We start from the raw sequence: 20,155 nt of genomic DNA on the forward strand, positions 1-20,155 counted from the left end.
ACATGCAATAAGATGATTTCTTGTACACTGTTTTAAGGAAGTAATAACAGCCCTTAAAAAAAATTGTCAAAGAAAGATTTTAGCTAGGATACTTCCTTTGTTTCCATTCACCATATTTAAACCCGATTTTGACCATGGAAATAGATACTCCATGATTACTATAAAAAGTAGAACCACATAACTTAGCCTGAGAAAACTCTGTTTTTTATTTCATAACATTTCTTTATTTTAGTACTTTGCAATGCAGCACGCAAATGCAAGAAATAAAATATATTTACATTTATCCCCCCCCCCCCAAAAAAAAATCTTATCTAAACTAGAACTGCTAAAGTAGACTCCCTAACAACACAAGAACAAACAGGGACTCTCTCAGCACATACAACTTTTCTCTTTCCAGTTCACTAGGCTGTTCCTAGTACAGGTTAGTCTATGAATAGTGTTATCCTTTGAAACTGATTGACAATCCTCTTGAATATTTAGTTCACATATTAATTTCTTCCTGATGCATTGCATTGGAATTACAAGCTTTTAAGAGTTAAAATTACAGACTGACTTACTCTTCCTCGTTCCACTTGAGTAGTTAGCATTACAACCATAGATGAGCCTTGTTCCCAAATCATCTGCCAAAAATCAGGGCAAGTGTTTGGTAAAGGACCTTGGCAAGCAATGTATTTATTTATTATACTGGAAGAAGGGATTTCCATCTAAAAATAAAATTGCAGAATGTGTTTAGTAACTTCACAACTTTGTGTACTCTTGCCTAAATCATATGTAACCTTCAGCAGGTGCCTTCTATTTTAACCTTTAAATGCTTGTTGAAAGCTTTTCTATGCCACAAGGCTGATGACGATTAAGGAAACCTATTCTGTAAATAGTCAACTGATGATCTGTGAATTTAGTTTTTTTTAATGCGGTTTGTATTGTATAGATATAATCAATGTAAACAGCTTTAAAGTGCTTTATGAAATTGCAGCATATATTTAGAAATAAACAGAAAGCTAGAAATTTGTTTTACTGCATAATTAACTGGCAACTGCTACTCTAAAACAGTTTGACCAAACATCAAGATATTTTCCTCTTTAACCACTATTTTAATTGGAAGTTCATTCCAGGACTTTTTAACACCTGGGGAAGGAATAAGCAGAAAAATTATTAACTTTTCTGTTTCCAAAAGACATGAGGAACTACATGAGCAGGATTCTCTCCATCTATGTTACAACTGCATTAACCAACTAGAATATATCTAAGCAATATCAAATGAAATTTTAAAATAAATATTTGTACGTCTTTAAAATCCAAAGGGCTAATTGTTTCACTGCTGAATCCAACCATGGAATTAACATGAAGAGAAATGGCAATCTCCAACTCACATTTATATAATTTGCATTGATGTAATCATCATTACTCTTTAAAATAACCCGTGTAGCATCATCTGAGAAAAAAAGAAAACAAACACTTATGTAAAATTCTCCAAATGGTAACCAATGAAATGCATTAGCTGATATCCATGTAAGCACTTACAAGGCGAAATGTCTCTGTATCTATTTTTGGAAATGTTTTGAGGTAATTTGGCACAAGACATTGTCATCCCAGGCTTCTTCCTGTAAAGTTGCTGAACAGAAACAAAAATGGCAGGTTGTAACAAGCAGAATCTGAGTAATCATGAGACATGGTACAAAAACAAAACAAAACAAAACACGTTTATCACAAACATATTGTTCCCTGCTTGGAAAAGAGAAGCATCACATGCATTTTACACTTTTGCAGTTTTTTTCAGTAAGCTAACTTTACCCCTAAAATTTGCATCAAATAACATGTCTGAAGGCTGGCATGTATAGCATGCATAATCCTTGCTTTAAGAGAAAAAGCCACGAGCAAAAGGCAATGTGGAGTCACCTACCTGAAATGACAAGATATATATAGACCTAGTTCACATGGCACAGTAGGCCAAACTGTGGCTTACTGAGACTGTATGAATGGGAGAGGAGTTTGCAGCCACTTTGCTCCTCTTCAGTCCTTTTTACTGCCACACCAATGTTTGGATTGCTGTGTCTTTCAAACGAAAGGTTATGGCTACTCTATCTCTGCACCAGCTACAAGCTGCAGTTCTTGGTTTATATAGTTAACGATCCTGATGCCTAGATTCAGTGGTGTGCTGGATGAAGGACAATAAACTCACTCAGTCCTGGCAAAACAGAGGCACTGTGGTTGGGAAGCGTATGGAAATGCTGTTTACCTTCCTGCTGGAGTAGTACCTATTTATCTACTTGCACTTTGACATGCTTTCAAACCGATAGGTGGGCAGGAGCTGGGACCTAACAATGGGAGCTCACCCCGTTGTGGGGATTCGAACCGCCAACCTTCTGATCGGCAAGCCCTAGGCTCTGTGGTTTAGACCACAGCGCCACTCATGTCCCTGCCGGTTAGCTACCAGTGTGCAAAGGGGCCAGGGTACTGAAAATACCACCTGCTCCCCTACATACCCAGTCACTGTGTTCTGCAAGAGATAGCATCCTGCATCCTATCAGGGGGTCCATTCTGCACAATATTGAAATTGGACCTTTAGTGAGGCAGCACCTACCTTTTGGAACTCATTCTCATTGTGTATCACACAGATGGATAGCTCACTTGGTTAGAGCATGGTGCTGATAACGCCAAGGTTGCAAGTTCAATCCCTGTTTCGGACAGCTGCATATTCCTGCATTGCAGGGGGTTGGACTAGATGATCCTCAGGGTCCCTTCCAACTCTACAACTCTCTGATTTTATGATTCTATGCCCTTAGCTATATTTATTGTCTTTTAAATTCCTGCTAAAGATGTTTCTCTTTTTACAAACCTTCTAAAACCTATATCCCAGTTGGTAGAGCTGTCTTGAGCTTTGAATTGATTTTATGCAAGTGCTGCTGTTGTTTTAAACTGTTTTTTAAAAAATATTTATAAATGTTTTAAATTGTTTTTGTATAACTGCTTTATGTATGTTATTAGCTTGTAAACTGCTTTGGGGAGCCAAATAAATGAATACATATTAAGTCAAACCTAGATTAACTCTATGTGGCACAGCAGCAAAGTGGCAGTGAGCTCCTCTCCAGGAGGCCACACACTTGCAGTGTCTCCATAACCCATGGTTTGCTTTATCATGCCATGCAAATGAGACCACAAAAGTGATGGTTGCCTAAGCTGAAAGAAGAATATAAGGAGAATATAAGAAATAGCATATTTTGTCTAAATAATAGCCCACCTAGTCATGAGAACTGTGACAGTACCCAGTACAAGATTCTTCAAAAAAGCATGAAAGATGTTTTCTTCCAGTCCACACACAAATTGAAAGTAACACCCTATTTTGTGGGTTTATACAGTCATAGGAAGAAGCCTGAATGAGAGACAGTTGAGTCCCTATGCAGCATAAAGCAGAACATAAACCATATTGTTTATTCCTCTTAATGCCTTAGGGCTAGCGGAGAAGAGAAATGCATTACTAAAGTAATCAAAATGAGCAATATGCTCTGAAGGTAAAGGAATTATATACTCACTTATATTTCTGAAACGAAAGAATGGTAGCAGCTGGAGAAAAACTATATATACCCAATTCACTTCCTCTACTTACTTAGTGGCAAAAGAAAAAAAAACTCACCAGCAAAATTAGGAATAACCCGAAAGTCACCAACTACTATTTTCATTTTTGTTTCTTTATAAAATTAGAGTGTAGTGCCTAATCGGTATATGCATGTGTTGATGCAAAAAAGAAAGAATACTTGAAATGAAATTACAGTGGTACCTCTGGTTACGTACTTAATTCGTTCCGGAGGTCCGTTCTTAACCTGTAACTGTTCTTAACCTGAAGCATCACTTTAGCTAATGGGGCCTCCCGCTGCTGCTGTGCCGCCGCCATACAATTTCTGTTCTCATCCTGAAGCAAAGTTTTTAACCCAAGGTACTATTTCTGGGTTAGCAGAGTCTGTAACCTGAAGCGTATGTGACCTGAGGTACCACTGCAATTAAATCAATTATTTTAATAGATCTACAGAAAATGAAGTTCACTGATGTTGACAACATTCTAGCAATCTTTGCTGAAAAAACTATTGTCTTAAATCACACATTTTAGAATAGACAGAAAAATGAGTGGCAGACCAAAATTTGACCTACATTTGTACATATTTCAATCTATCGTGTAATGGCGTGTGTTATGTAATGCTAAATGTTGAATATTTCATTCACAACAGATTAGACTGAAAACCTGGCATAGTTTACAAAGAGAGTCAATTAACTAGTTATTTCCATATGGGAACCTTCACCAATCTGGTGCTCTCCAGATTTTTGGACAATATGGCAATGCTGGCAGGGATTAATAGGAGTTGTACTCCAAAACGTCTGGGGGGGCATCATGTTGACAAAAAGCTGTCCCTGAGCAAAAGAAAAACGTTAGTCTAAAGCAGGCTTCCTCAACCTTGGCCCTCCAGATGTTTTGAGACTAGAATTCCCATCATCCCTGACCACTGGTCCTGCTAGCTAGGGATCATGGGAGTTGTAGGCCAAAAACATCTGGAGGGCCGAGGTTGGGGAAGCCTGGTCTAAAGCAAAGACTTGAACCAGACCTCTCCATTTGCATCTTCCAAGCATATGGTCAGTGCCATCTCTGACCATGCCAAGAGCTTATTCATGAGTACTGAGGGAGAGCATCACTGCCAAAAGCTATCTAGTGCGTTTGGGATTACAGCTCTGGCCACATGGTTAGCACTACACACATTTTAGAAAATGGAAGCGGTACATAATAGTAACTGAGGAGCGTTTTACCCCATATTCTCTTATTGGGCCATGGTACAGAAGGGAAACAGATGCCATAGCTGATCAGGAAGCACTAAGAAGGAGTTTGCCTATAGCTATTAAGAAAGGCTCAACTTCACTCAGAAGAAACAGATATTAGATAATAACACTGATTTTTAAATGGAGCCCACAAATGTTTATGAGGGAAGGAAGAAAAGAGGCAAGGGAGGAATGCCATTATACTGCTTGACCTAATCAAAGTAATGTGGATCTAGTTATAGGTTATCTCCTAGCCCCAAGAGTAAAGGATTTTCAGCTGGAAAGCAAACCAAGAAGCACACACTCCCCAGGAAATACATTACTTACATCAAACTGAGCCAGGACAGTTCCCGTGATAAGCCCCTCTGCCAGTTGAAACATCGATTCCCTCAGAGCAATATCATCTTGGTGGGCACCATCTAGTGGGGACTTCTCAGGGATGTACTGGAAGTCTGGCTCACTCTCCAGCTTTTCTTCTACCACATCATAAACAGCTGCAATAAACAATAAGTAGCATAATTACTGAGGAAGAGAACTCTGCAATACTGCAGACAGCTGCTTCATCCATTAATTTACATTAATTAACATTAATATTAATAAATTAATAATAATAATTTTATTATCCATATCCCACCCATCTGGTTGGGTTTCCTCAGTCACTCTGAGTGGCTTACAGCACATATAAAAATTGTTAAACAGACATAAAAAATTTCCTGATACTGGGCTGCCTTCAGATGTCTTCTAAAAGTCACATAGTTGTTTATTTCCTTGACACCTGATAGGAGGGTGTTCCACAAGGTGGGTGCCACTACCGAGAAGGCCCTCTCCTCTGCCTAGTTCCCTGCAACCTCACATTCTTGCAGTGAGGGAACCAGCAGAAGACCCTGGGAGCTAGATCTCAGTGTCCAGGCTAAATGATGAGAGTGGAGATGCTCCTTTAGGTATACAGAGCCAAGACAGTTTGGGGCTTTAAAGATCAGCAGCAACACTTTGAAGTGTGCTCAGAAACATACTGGAGGCCAATGCAGGTCTTTCAGGACCAGTATTATATAGTTTTGGCAGCCACTCCCAGTCACCAGTCTAACTGCCGCATTCTGGATTAGTTGTAGTTTCCAAGTCACCTTCAAAGGTAGCCCCAGGTAGTATGCATTGCAGTAGTCCAAGCAGGAGATAACCAGAGCATGCACCAGTATGCCAGTGCCATACAGTATTTGCCAGATGGAGCTGGTAGACAGCTGCCCTGGACACAGAATTGACCTGTGCCTCCATAGACAGCTTAGAGTCCAAAATGACTCCAAGGCTGCACACCTGGTCATTCAGGGGCACAGTTGCCCCCATTCAGGACCAGGGAGAGCACATGAAGGAAATGCGCATGCATGGATCTTTTCTGCATGATGGGGTGTGCTTGAGTGCAAAAATTCCAAGCAACTGATCTAGGTGGTTGCTTTCTTCTCCCACTACTGTGCGATCACATCATGGGAAAGGAACTCCTGTCAAAACACCCTGCACCAGAGAGATAAAACCCCAAGCTAGCTACAATTTTAACAAGAGGTTTATTGATACAAAATGTATTAGATTGAATTTGTTTATGTAATATCAATCCACACATTTAAATCAATAAAAAAAAACCTCTGGTATCCTTCTCCTTTGTACCTGGAAAACATTTGGCTTTACATTTTATTATCCAGTGGTGTGATTGTTAATTAAGGATAGAAAAGGCCATTTTTTAAAAAAAATTTTTTTACTAGAATGCATGGGGTCACGAAGAGTCAGACACAACTAAACGACTAAACAACAACAACAAATGCTGTTATCACTTAACAACCATCCTGCATTCATTTCTTTCCCAGAAACAACATATGTTATATACATACATGCCAGACAGTATTTGCCGAATACAAACATATTTTTATTAGTAATGCTTGTAACTAAAATAAATGTGCAAAAAAATTGGAGGAGGAAATCATGGCTGTCTGCTAAATTCTCAATTTCATGGTCTTTTATTTAAACTAATATGACAATCAACACAGAGAGCCCATCAGCTTGGCAAGTTAAATCAAAACACCTACTTAATTTATTTTCTGGGACTAGGATGCAATAAAGATGAACTAAAAAAAATATGATCTTTTAAAAAAATGAATATATGAAGGTTTTTATGCCAGTTTCAACTGTTCTGCTTAAGAATTTTTATTTATCCTATTTCTTTGCTACATGGTTCTTATGTTGAACTTGCACAGTGACCTGTGCAAATACCTCCGTAATAAATGTTTAGTGACAGCATGCAAAAACAGATAGAGTTGGAACCTGAGCATCATCCCACAGAAGTAGCTGAAAAATTACTTTTCCACCTCATCCTTTCCAAACAGCCCTCCAAAACGTCTCTTCTAAGGTTCAGTGAAAATCCCTGAAAATCAGGCAGAGACGTCTTCCATAAATGTAGAACACACCTCAGTGTCTGATTTTTGGCAGCTTCCATGAGCTTTTCCTCAGTTTCTTGCACCACATTCCATAGAACAAGGTTTCCCAACCCTCAGGAGAGCCTTGTAAGAAAGCTACAACTGTGACACCTACAGCCAGATCCAATTCATCATTTCCTTGTTAGTGTAAGTCCCACTAAGTTAAATGAGACCAATTCCCCCAAAGACGTGTGCCTAGGACTGCTAGTTTTAGAACACGAGTTAAAAAACAGAGACCAAGATACTATATAAAAAGGCATGCTTTAAAAAGTTTTACCCACGACAGAAAAATTAAGGACTACAAACTTTGGTAAGAATAATTCAGGCTGATAAGACAAGCAAAAATATTATGTTGAAGATTATATTGCTACAAAAACATTACAGCAAAAAATTCTATAAATACATCAGAAGCAGGAAATGAGCAAGAGAGGAAGTCAGACCATTAGATGACAATGTGTGAAATGATTTATTCTGGAGAGGACAGAAAGACTGCAGAGACGCTAAATGAACTTTATGCTGTTCTTCACTGTGAATAAGTTAAGACAGACACACCCAAATGAATTTTTGTGGTAGGGGAGGGAATCTGAAGAACTAAGTCAAATACAAGGCGACTTTAGGGGATAACTGAATACTTAAAAACCAACCTGTCTCTGAGTGTGGGTGACAAAAATTCAAGGGTTCTCTAGAACCTGAATAGGGGAAATATGCTACTCACTAAAATCAGTAACTATGCCAGAAATCTGAAACCCAAGAAATTACAGGTTCACTAGTTTAATCTGTCCCACATAAATTGGTGGACAACATTGTTAAGAGTTCACATGTTTAAGACATACAGAACTAAGGTTGCTAATTGAGAATACCTCTGACAACTACAAAAGACTTCTCTTACTTCACTAAGCTTTTCAGAATGTTCTGAGTGTATCAAACAAATATTAGACTCTGGCAGACATTATATATTTGGACCTCCAAACAGTTGTTTTTTTACGTTGCTCACCAAAGGGCCCTGAGTAAACGACTATGTCGTAGGATACGAGGACAATTCCTCTTAGGAATCTAACTGGTTGAAGAGCTACAAGCAAAATTCAGGAATTTTCACAATAGAGTGGTACCTCGGTTTAAGAACAGTCCTGTTTATGAACGATTCGGTTTACGAACTCTGCAAAACCGGAAGTAGTGTCCCAGTTTGAGAAATTTACCTTGGTCTAAGAATGGAATCCGAATGGTGGAAGGGCACCAGCGGCGGGAGGCCTCATTAGGGAAAGCGCGCCTCGGTTTAAGAATGGTTTTGGTTTAAGAACGGACTTCTGGAACAGATTTAAGTTCTTAAACCGAGGTATCACTGTAGAGGGAAATGGGGGTTCCTTGTGCTATTTAGCCTCTTGAAAAGTGATTTGAAGACAGGATAGCCAAGTACGAAGATGACACCAAGGTATTAGTGCTGCTGAAAACCCAGGTGGAGTTACTCCAGTAGAATCTCTACAGAGTAGTTAAATAGGCAACAAAATAGCAAATCAGATTCAATGTAGGTTATGAGTAGAAAGATAAACAAGGGGGGAGGTCAGGAGAAACACTAGTTTCATATACACAGGTGGAGTCTGAATTAGTAGTGACTAACCAGAAAATGATGACTGAAATAAACTGGCAAAGGAAGGAAATTAAGAAAGAATGAAAAAAAGTCCACTAGTATCCTAAATCCATGGTGTGCTTGAATTTGAAATTTTGTGTTCAGGCCATCCAATTAAAATAAAAACTAATTATCTGAGTAAGAAAAGAAACAGAAAAGGGAACTCAACTGATCAATGATGTTGAAACAATTTCCCTATGAGGAAAAGCTAAAATGTTTGGCTTTCTTAGCTTAGGAAAAAGGTGAGTAACAAAATACATGACAAGACACGTATAACACCCTGAACAGCACAGAGAAAGCAGACAGAAAAATATTACTTCCTTTTTCGTAATACTGGAATTTAAGGTCAGCCAATGAAATTCCATATGGTATATGAGGCTATGTCACTTGTGTACCCCTGTTATACCTAACAAGAGTGATAAGGGCATTGGGGAAGGGAATGTGGAAGTGAGGAAATAATTACTGGATTCTTGTTGTTAGTACAGGGAAACTTTGTATTTTATCACTGACTACATTTTAAAAATCTCATTACCACTCAATGCCCACCTTACAATCTTCTTCTTAACATACATATTAACTAAGATTGCTCTTCATGCATCTGATGAAGTGGGCTTGAGTCCACAAAAGCTTGTGTCGTACAATGTTTGTTAAAAGATGCTTTGACTACTTTCATTTAACACGACCCTCTCTCTGGTATTTTACACAGTTGTAGAAAATGTATAGCCAGTATAAGGATAGTAGGAGACACAACAAACGCCGTGAAAGGAACATGGTAAAACAGCAAAAAGCAAGCATGCTTTCCACTGATAAAATTACTCACCATTGGGTCGAACTAGGAGCACAAGCTCCCCTGAGTGCCGCTCACAGCTAGCTTTAATAAACATAACAACTTGATCATGGGTATGTTCTGATATATCCCTGCCATTGATCAGTACAACCTGATCTCCTTCATTCAAACGAGGAACACAAACATCTGCCTGCAACATGAAACAAGTGTTTAATGCAGTGGATATTACAAATAGGGCTTGCTGTCTTGTTTTTAAGAAACGAAGAACTCAGTATCAAGATACTGCGGTGGTTCTGATCTGAAGATTTAATCACTAGGGTCTGAATATATGAAAAAATAAAGACTCGGACCTGATAAATAATTTATGAACCTTGGTTTAACCCGAATTCTGGCAGTGCAACCATTTTGTCGTTGGTAAGATAAAGTTAAATTTTCCAAATTTTTTATCCTATAAACAATTATTATCTCTGCGAATTAAAAGATCTCAATTTTTCAATTTAAACTAAGCTTTAAATATGCCAATATACACTTTTTGGGAAGAAGAGCACGACACACACAAACAGGATTTTTCAACCTCTACATGATATATTGTAGGCGAAAAGTGAAGGATAGGAAAATTATCTTTGATCAGATATATACTACAGCAAATCATGAATTCTTCTATATTAAGGCACTGGAGATTCTCTATTAGAGTCCTTTTCTAAGACTATTTATGATAGCGGCATGTTTCAAACATTAGATTGCTACATACAGCCAGGGGACAAGCAAAGTAAATAAAAAGCACTCTGAAATAATATATCTGAGTAGACATCACTGCATACTTTCTCTGACAACTTACAGGTGTTCCTGGAGCCACTCTGGACACTATGACAGGCATCTTCTGATCATATCCACCCTTTAAAGGAAAGGGCAATAATTAAAGAACGTACAGCTCGAGCTGTATTCAAAGATATATTAAAAGGGTAGGTCTTCATACCTTTACATTGAAACCAAATCTTCCATTTTCATCTGGTCTCATTCTGATCAGAACGAGATTGTCATGGGGAATCCCACCATTGGGCTGTAAATGAAAACATAGCGTTATTCTCTATACCTGAATTTCTTTAGGCGCTACTGAAACCCCAAGCCATCCATAATTCATCATCTATTGCATAGCTAGTTAATGTCTCTCATTAAGAATGAGCACATAACTGTTTAAGACTGAAAGAAAAGAAAGGTGTTACAGCGGGCCGGGGAGGGGGGACAGACAGACTAGAATTTTATAGCTAATCCTAAAACACATTTACTTGAAAACCAATATTCATATAAGAAGATATCTTCAAGTTTCAATTTCCTTGAGACATTGTTGGAATTTTCTTGAAAGTTAATGGTTTTACTACTGACTTGTTTGATAGAAAAATGACCAAAGTACCAGCAGTGCATTCATTACCAGGAAATGTGCTCCAAGTACCTACCATGTTGGTTTGCATAAGTATAATGAAAGTTGCATGGCTCACTGAAAGGGTATGTGGTATGTGCAAATAAGGGAATTATATTGTGTACTATAAAGACACAGTTTGGGAATATGATTTATGCAAATATTTTGCAAAGACATCTCATAACTATTATACTGCCTAAAGGTTTTTCAGATGGAAAATAAATAGATCAAATAAATAAATACCATTCCAAATTAATACATGCTATAAAACATCCCAGAGCTACACCATGAAAATGTTACACAGGATTTGCTTTCCATTGTGTCTATACTTTTAGCTCTATTAGAAATAAGAGTTACATTAAAAGCGGTTTTTCGGACTCACGTTCCATTTCACCAAGAGCATGATGGACTGGGGTAGGGAACCTGAGGACCATTATTTATATGTTATTAATTCACTCTAGTTGAATCTACTTCCATCAGACCTGCTGATACTGATTAATTTCCCCCCTCCCTCCACGAAGAATATTGACTCAAACTAGACAAACAAATTTAAAGTAGCTTCTTACTGTAGATTTTTCAGGCGATGAAGAAGAATCATCATCATATGTTTCATTGATATGGTTATCCAATTCTTGCTGAGAAAGTGAATAATGAATTTGGTTCCAACTATTCTTTTTAGATTGTTTAGGTGGCAGTGCAGGTGGTTGCCCATCTACAGCGGTCTCTTGAGATCTACAAACAAAATGAAAAGTAATCTCATTAAAACTCCAAACTGCATGCTAAATAAAGAGAAACTATCACTAAAAAGTCTTTGGAATTTTGGTGCATTGGACATCATTGGCTTGCAACCTCAATTATGGTTCCCCGACTAAATTTTTTTTCCCTTGTGCTTCTGCAAAAGTTGGGGTTTTCCCAATCCTGCTATTACTCTTTGACAGGAGAGTTGTCTTTTGGCAAGGTTCACATCTGAGAGAATGAATTTGCTATTAATATATAGGATCATTTCAAAAAGAATGTTATGCACCTCTCCCTTAAGTATTTAATTCACAAGGCCTCCAAATTAAATCTTAGATGACGAATTAAGGACAACAAAGGAGATCTCAATCATTTGTTGCTTTGAGCCTCTTAAAAACACAGAGCAGTCCTATATAAGGGATTTCATTCTAAAATTTCAACTCTCCCACTTACTAGTTGGCACAAATTTTACAGATAAGAAAGGAGGAGATCCTCAATCATGATGTGGAAGCAGGAAGCCCATATTTATTGCATGTTTGAACACCTGATGTTGCTTAAACCCATGTGCACTGGTCAGTGACTTATTCAAGTGGATAATCAATTTACAGTACATGAATTTAATTGGGTACTTATCCATACTGGAAATTTCTACAGAACTTTTGCAAATGTGACAGATTTGCTATATTATTACTTTATATTTTGAATAAAAATTAATAGTAACTGCAGCTGTCATTGAATCACTGTCGAACATTTGAAATCAGCATTAATCACCATTGGGACAGTGAAATCCACAAACATACAAAATTAATTTGATAAATGACTAATGGTTCTCATTCACGCAAAACAAGTCAGTGTTACCTAAGAAAGTCCTAGCTTCATCTGTGGTCTGTCCAACTCCTGATCAGTACCCACTTTTGTTATAACACAATGTGCATGACTAAAGTCACAATAAAGTTATTTCTTTTTAAAAAATGCAATAAAGGAACTATGCATTTGTTTATAAACAGACTATGTGAAGTAATAAGCTACCATTGAAACTAGGTAAAGTAACACAGTGGTTGTGAGTGTAATATACTGTAATGTGTTACCATAATGAATTGTGAGAACTAGGGATGAAGCTTTGGGCAAAACCTTGCCTGCTTTATATTTGCCCAGTCAGCTTTGAATTTCCTTATGAATGCTTAGACAATAGATGTGAAAGCAGACTATTTTGCAGTCAAAGCAGCCCTCTGTATTACTGCATCCAGCAATTTGCATAATCAAATAAAAAAGGAAAAACCCCTACTCTAATAAGCTCTGTTTGTGTTAAATATATATAAACTGCTGTGTAAAATAACATAGTTTCATATTTGACAGTGAGAGAGAAAAAGGATTCTTAAAAACACATTTGGATTGCTTGCTATGCATGTGTTTTTTTCCCCTACTGCCACTTTCATGAATAAAAAATTACAGATACTACACATACCTTTCAATTGACAAAAATCATTTGGAATGGCCACACAACTATTTGTACACATAGGGCATATGATTTTTAATGTGAACTAGGGCCGAATTAAACTCCCTTCCACTGGAGAGGCCAGGAACTGAACGCAGGAACTTCTAACAAACTGACACTGGTTATGGCTAACTATACTGTCAAGAATCAGGATGGACAATAGTTATAAAAAATAATAAGTATTACTCACTGCATGTTTAACATGTATATAGTGTAAGGAACACAAGGTGTCATGTACATTACTGAGATCCTTACAGCATGCCAGTTTAAGTCAGAATAGTATTATTCTTCCCATATTACTAATGGTGTAATATGTACTAATGGCAGCAGGTGTGCGTGTGTGCGCTGCAGCTTAGAGAATTGCTTGCCTAAGGCCACCTGACAGCCTAGGTGAAATATGAACAAGCAACTCCCGATTTGTAGCCAAGTCTTTGTCAACATGTTGTTTATTTATATTATGCTTCTCTTAAAAATGCTACAATTGTGCTACATCAGTTTTCATTTGCAAAGCAATCCCTGAAGAATGGGGCTGTCAACCAACTAATAATAATAATAATAATAATAATAATAATTTATTTATTTATACCCTGCCCTCCTCAGCCAGGACCGGGCTCAGGGCAGCTAACATCAAAACATAAAATACATTAAAAACACAAAATGTAGATTATTTTTAGGTGTAGCCTTTAAAAACCTTTTTTTGTTGTTCTGCTATAAAATAAAGCATTATAAAAACTATGCTTACGGTGATGATTCCAGAATGATACTGTTGGCTTGGGTGGAAGAAGGAGATCGGTGATTTGCAAAAACCTCACTTGGCGAAGGATGAACCACATGGTCTACTAGATGCCCAACTGAAGATGGCCGTAAACGGTTTCCCTCTTGAGTAAATGCAGAGTTGCGACTAATCAGGAAAAGAACACTTTGTTCAATAATTGCAGGTATGCTTGTCAAGACTTAGATGATTTATGCTTTTTTTTAAAAAATGCTTCTAAAACTTATCTATTCCTCTAATTTCTTCTGTCTTGGACACAGTACCCCTGGCAGGAACATCCCCCAAATCAAACTTGTTTAGAAGACATTATGAAGGGAGATGAGGAAAGTGGTGATTTTTACCCATTCCCCCAGCAGCCCTGTGTTCTATACCACTTTTTCGGCAAGGCCCCCCAAACACTGAACAGATTAGTACTAAAGAACACACAATAAAACTACACAATAAAAAAAAATTAGCAAGGATCAGAAACAAAGCTTAAACTAACCATAGTCTGTGATGTGGAAATGAATGTTTCCAATCCCTTCCTCATGGCAATGAGGAAGAAGGAGAGACAGGCATGCTAGTTCAAGCCTCACTCAGGCCATTCAATAGCCATAAACTATGGTTTAGAACCAGGCCTGTTTTTCCTGATGCAATGAAAATAGTGTCTGGGTGAAGGTACAACCAGTGCAGGGCTCAATCTGGGAGCACATCCTGAAACTCACAACTGCTTTTCCTTCAATATAATTTAATTTAAGGTTTGTTTTTCTTTATATGTGATTATTATAACATACACTTTGGTCAATCTGCCTCTGTGTTGCCTCACAATTTCTTTTTAAATGCTTAGTATGGAAATAACTATGGTTCAACACACATCCCTCCAAAAAAATGGATCTCAAGTACTTTCCCTTTCTTAATAAAATAAAAATAACAGGTAACTAGTGGCTCAGGGACTATTCAATTTTACTTACTGATTAGGGGTTCCAGGTGGAGAGCGGGATGGTAAACTTTGAGTTTCTAACCTGTCATCAGACATTGAATTCCTGCTGACAACCTCCCAGTCCATCCCGCTTATCAATCTGCGAGCCAGAGGTTTACTTGGGGATCTAAAACAATACAAAAATTACCAATATGTATCTGGAAGTTCTCTGAAGAAATTAATCGGGAATTGAAGCGAACAAGAAAATAGCATTAGCTTTCCCCCATACAGGGGCTGATACACTGACTTGTTATTTAAATATTTCTTCCAAATAGTGCAAGGGGTTTCAGAGCACCTAAAGAAACGTGATGCAGAACACTAAACTCATGAATATAAACAACCAAATCATAGCTTGGGCTGTGGCAAAGTCTTTCTCACTACAATACTGAATCACTATGAATTCAGATGTGCCACTTTATTTATCTTTGCTATTAGATTTATATAGCTGCCCATCAATGAACATTTGGTAGGCAAAAAATTAAAAACACAGTGTACAATAATAATTAAAGCCAACAACAATTAATAGAAGGCAGCAAAAAAACATCCATGCACTGAAGCAGTGTAAGATTGTTTTAAATTTTGGGCTGTAAATTCAGTTGAAAAGCCTAGATAATTAAAAGGTCTTCACTTGACACTGGAAAAAGACCATAGAGGAAGTAGACAAACCTTTCTGGAAAGGCTATTCTATAGCCAGTTCACTACCAATAAGGCCCTCTCTTTGGCAGCCACCTGCCCCACTTCACTTCACAGACACTTGGAGCAGGGCCCACAGGGAGGGTATTAAGGGTATTAAGGTTCCAGTAGGAAAACATCTCTCTCTCTCTCTCTCTCTCTGTGTGTGTGTGTGTGTGTGTGTAGGAGAAGGGGTTTGTGGAAGTGGTATGACAGTGAAACACAAGCAAGCAGAAAAGTATTAAGTATTGCTCTTGTTCCCAGCAATCAGATTTTGTTACACACTACTATGTTTTATGCAACTATGTGTACTAGTCCATAGTTTCTGACATTAAACTAAACAGCTGCATTAAAGTACTTTTCTTATCAAAAGAGAAACACAACCAGACTAATGAAACAAACAACCATCTCTACAGCAAACTGTGTGAGAGACGAGAGAGAGAGAGAGAGAGAGAGAGAGAGAGAGAGAGAGGTACATCTATATTAAATTTAAATAGGCAAGACTTCTCTGCGACTTAGCCAGATGATTTCTAGATTAAAATGAACAAAATAATTTGCAAATATAACATGATTCTAACTGCAAAATACAATAAACTTTTCACAGGCTTTTAAAGAAAAAAGATTGGGAACAGAATTTAAAAGGTGTATGATAGACAACTTTAGCAAATACTTTGCCAACTCTATCTATTGTAGTCTAGGAAAGAATTAATCCTGTAAGGATTAATAAGACTTTATAAGAATGCAAACATCCAAATGCTGATGGCTTTAGACATGTTGCATTTAAAAGGGATTTCTGTAGGTTGAATGAGCTTGAATTCTCTTTCTAGGAACATTGCAACTCCTAGAAACACTCACCTTAATTACCAAGTGAAAAGTTGTATTTGTAGTAGTGCCCCTCAGCAGCCAACACAGCAGAAACATTTAACTGTCAAACTGTATTTTGAACATTTGATTATTAACTGTTTTAACCTTGGAGACCCACCCACTTACGCATGTTACCTAAGCTTCCTGTTCTTTGTGGCAATTCAAAGAAACGTTCACCACATTGCAGCAATACACTTCCCAGGGCTTCCTCTTCTAATAAGTGCCCATGTCAAAAAAATACTAACTGCTTCATTTCTATGGTTTACTTTTAGGTAACTCAAAACATTGCAGAGATTTTCATTTCAATTCCATCGCACATTAACTAGGTTATGGGAAATTATCTAACAAGTACAGGGGGCAAAATAAATTTCCAAACAACTCGGGACACCAGTCTTGGCTTTGAAATTTCAATTGTATTTTAGAGGATTAATAGATTTAAGATAGCGATGCACTATTAGTGAAGAGGTACACTCAAATAAGAGGTAGCTTTGCTCACCAAGGGTTAAGGTATGCTAAAAACATACTTCTCATGTGTCAGGTGGTGGTGTGGTTGCTCGAGAGCAAACAGGCAAGACTCCAACCTGTCTTTTCCAAGCTTTATTATTAGTGCAAACTATTTACAGTGAAGAGAGTCGCGAGTTCATGTCCAGCTCAGTCGCTAGCAGAATCTGGGAGTGGCCGGTCCTTGTACCTCCCCCAGCATAACAGTCGCGTGATCCCCAGCCTTCTCCTTCCTTCCTTGCGCTGAAACCTACTGCACAGACTGGGCGCTGGCAAAGGGGTACTTGCTCTCTACTACCCCTTCACTCTCTCAATGCTCTGCCTCGGCCTGTTGTTGCTCCCTGTTGTAGCTGGACCAAAGACTCCAAAGTTATCCACTCTTGTTTCTATTGAACTGAAAATCATGTTAGTTCTATGGAACTAACCATGGCCTGTCCTTCAGCTAGAACAATGCTAGTGGCCACAGAGACATGAAATCCCCCTAGCACAAGACTAAATTTCCCATTCATCTGCTGTTCTCAAGGAGCTGACTCCACCAAACGCCAAAAATAGGTTCAGATGTGTGTAGAGACATGTGTTTACAGTTTCACTGTGTGATCCAGAAACCTAGCTGATCAGATTTTCAGACCAATCACTGTAACAGATTCAGTATAACGATGAACGCACAGACACCAAGGAAGGCCTATTACAACAAGCATAGCCTGTCTTCACACTTTACATATTCAAAGTATGCATAAAAAGGGAATTTGCATTAAGGGAATATGTATTATGATGATACAATATGAAAACATATTAATGTATTTCACTTTGGTACAGAATTAATTTGTAGTATGTTGCACCATACATTAAAATCTGCACAGTAATTTCTGCACAAAGCTATTGTAATTTGCTGATTTTGAGGGAAGAAGAGAATTCAAAACAGGTAAAATAAGTTACTGTAACAATCCACATACAATAGTGAAGGATGCAAATAACTTGAAACTGCTTACCTGGCAAATACCCTGTCCTTATTTGCCTTTTCTTTACCATACTGTACAGACTGGACTTCTGTTCTCCCGCTGAAATAAAATATTGAGATTTTCAAGAAAATAGTGGTGGAAATGTGGGGGGAAATATTTTGCCTAAATATGAGCACACCGGTGCATCCAAGTCCAACAGTAAAATTACTAGACTAACAGTGAATGCATGTTAAACCTGATGAAACCAGGGGCTTTCTATATTCTAGGATACTTTTACTAATTGCCAAGCAATTCTCACCTGAACTGACACTATTATCAGATACTGAAGGATACTACATTGGCCACAAAATTTCTCCAAGTCTTTAAAATGTCAAATAGTAATACACTGTAATCAGGGATTAACAACAGAGATTTTCTGTCTGGTGAATACATAAAGATAAGAAAAACTGTGCTTGATTAGGCCAAAGTTCCATCTAGCCCAGCATTCTGTTTTAACAGCAGCAATTAGTTGTACTGGTGCTTCCTGCTCTTGGGATTACCAGCAACTAATATTCAAAGGCAGAACACGGCCATCCTGGCTAGTTGTCATGAGCTTTGAGCTCATGCGGTCCGTCCCCCCATCACCTTGAGGCTTTTGCATCTGCTTCAGACTAATTACAACTTGTTACAACATCCAAACCCAGGAAAAAATTGCATTTAGTCTTAATGCAAACAAGCCAAATTCAAAGCAGAATTTTGGAAGCTGACTTGCTTTCACTAATCCTAGTAAGATTAGCCACGGTTTAGGGCTGAGATGTATTCTTATACTGTGGTTAATTTAAAATGGAGGTGGAAGCTTCTGCTCTCCTCTTCAATGCTGTGCCAAAGGAAAGCAGGGAACCTGCAAGAATAGCATTATAGAAGATGCTGTGGTTTTCTCTAGTCCTTTTCTTGTTTCTTCACAATCCTTGTGTTCCTTTATTTTATTTTCCTCGGTTTCACTTTTCTCTCACCAGGAAATTTGTTTGACTGTCCTTTATAAAATGTTCGCTTCAATCTGTATGGAGTTGGTGCATTTCTATATCTGCCCCCAAATATTAATAGAACTTAGCATTTTAAGCCTTTAAAAAAATATGGGAGGCAGGGATATACTTCAAACAACAGTTTTATAGTGAAAAACACACATTTCCAAAATAAAATTGGCACAGTGCAGTGTAAAGAAAGCTAACTTAACCAGACGCCTATGCAGGCTGTAGAGCAACATGAACATCTGGAGTATTAAATGTTTAAAAATCAACAGGCACTTCATCTGATCTATCAGTAAGTTATTCTTTAACAATATGCTGATATCCCTCCCTCTTTTTACATAAAACATATAATATGGCCCAAACTTACCAGTACCGGTACTTTGAACCCAAAGTAAAGTAGTGTGCAAAAAAGTTCTTCTGAGGGGGCAGTGGTCTGTCTAGCCGGAAAAAAGTGTGGTGTTCTACACAAGCCTTCCATAAATTTTTACACGCTCGATAATTCACCATGTTGAATCCTAGTAACGTTTCTCTAGATTCATGCTGGGACAAAAAGATTTAAATTTAATAAAATTAGCCTTGCATTCTGAAATGTAGTTGAGGCTACAGTTCTTATGAAATGGTTCTCTTTCAAAAAACACATACAAATATTCCAGGAAAAAGGACCTTCCAGTTATCTAGGGAACACTGTAATTAGGGACCTATTCCTTCTCTCTCCTGGCTGTTAAATCAACTCCAAGTCATTAAAACAAAACAAAACAACTGACAATATTCTTAACCATGGTGGTTCTCAAACCCTCTGCCTTAAATAAAGCCTTTTCATATTGGTCTATTTGCTATAGAACACCTGCATGTCTGTCATAAAAATCCTGTGTTCTAGGACACATATTCAGTTCATATATGACACTGACCAAACCTATTGAATTTACCTTCTTCCTTAAACTACTCATTACAGGAGATCATCAGTAGTGCTAGGAAATCCACATTTAAGAGAAACGTGTCCACCGTTGCTGATATCCTTTTGAACTTCAGAAAGACTTCCAAATGAACAAAAGGGTTTCCCACAAGTTTGACAAAAGGCCTATAATATGCAACCAGGACATGCCATGTT

At 37.8% G+C, this 20,155-nt stretch overlaps 1 protein-coding gene across 3 annotated transcripts in view; it reads right to left on the reverse strand.

The window, feature by feature from the left end:
- The window catches only part of PTPN4 (protein tyrosine phosphatase non-receptor type 4), a 78,771-nt gene that overhangs the window by 13,644 nt on the left and 44,972 nt on the right, over positions 1 to 20,155 (reverse strand). For 2 of the 3 annotated variants that reach the window (XM_083430498.1, XM_083430499.1), the window contains exons 12-23: positions 19,415 to 19,587; positions 18,071 to 18,139; positions 15,037 to 15,171; positions 14,057 to 14,215; positions 11,651 to 11,816; positions 10,644 to 10,727; positions 10,506 to 10,562; positions 9,701 to 9,857; positions 5,128 to 5,294; positions 1,522 to 1,612; positions 1,371 to 1,432; positions 558 to 704 (exon numbers count right to left, since the gene is read on the reverse strand). In XM_083430498.1, the coding sequence (XP_083286624.1) occupies positions 558 to 704; positions 1,371 to 1,432; positions 1,522 to 1,612; positions 5,128 to 5,294; positions 9,701 to 9,857; positions 10,506 to 10,562; positions 10,644 to 10,727; positions 11,651 to 11,816; positions 14,057 to 14,215; positions 15,037 to 15,171; positions 18,071 to 18,139; positions 19,415 to 19,587 (1,467 nt within the window). The remainder of the gene's footprint in view (positions 1 to 557; positions 705 to 1,370; positions 1,433 to 1,521; positions 1,613 to 5,127; positions 5,295 to 9,700; positions 9,858 to 10,505; positions 10,563 to 10,643; positions 10,728 to 11,650; positions 11,817 to 14,056; positions 14,216 to 15,036; positions 15,172 to 18,070; positions 18,140 to 19,414; positions 19,588 to 20,155) is intronic. The other variant, XM_083430500.1, reaches the window with a different exon arrangement.

The sequence above is a fragment of the Podarcis tiliguerta genome (genome assembly GCF_965153285.1).
Source record: "Podarcis tiliguerta genome assembly, chromosome: 1".
Classification (NCBI taxonomy): Eukaryota; Metazoa; Chordata; class Lepidosauria; order Squamata; family Lacertidae; genus Podarcis; species Podarcis tiliguerta.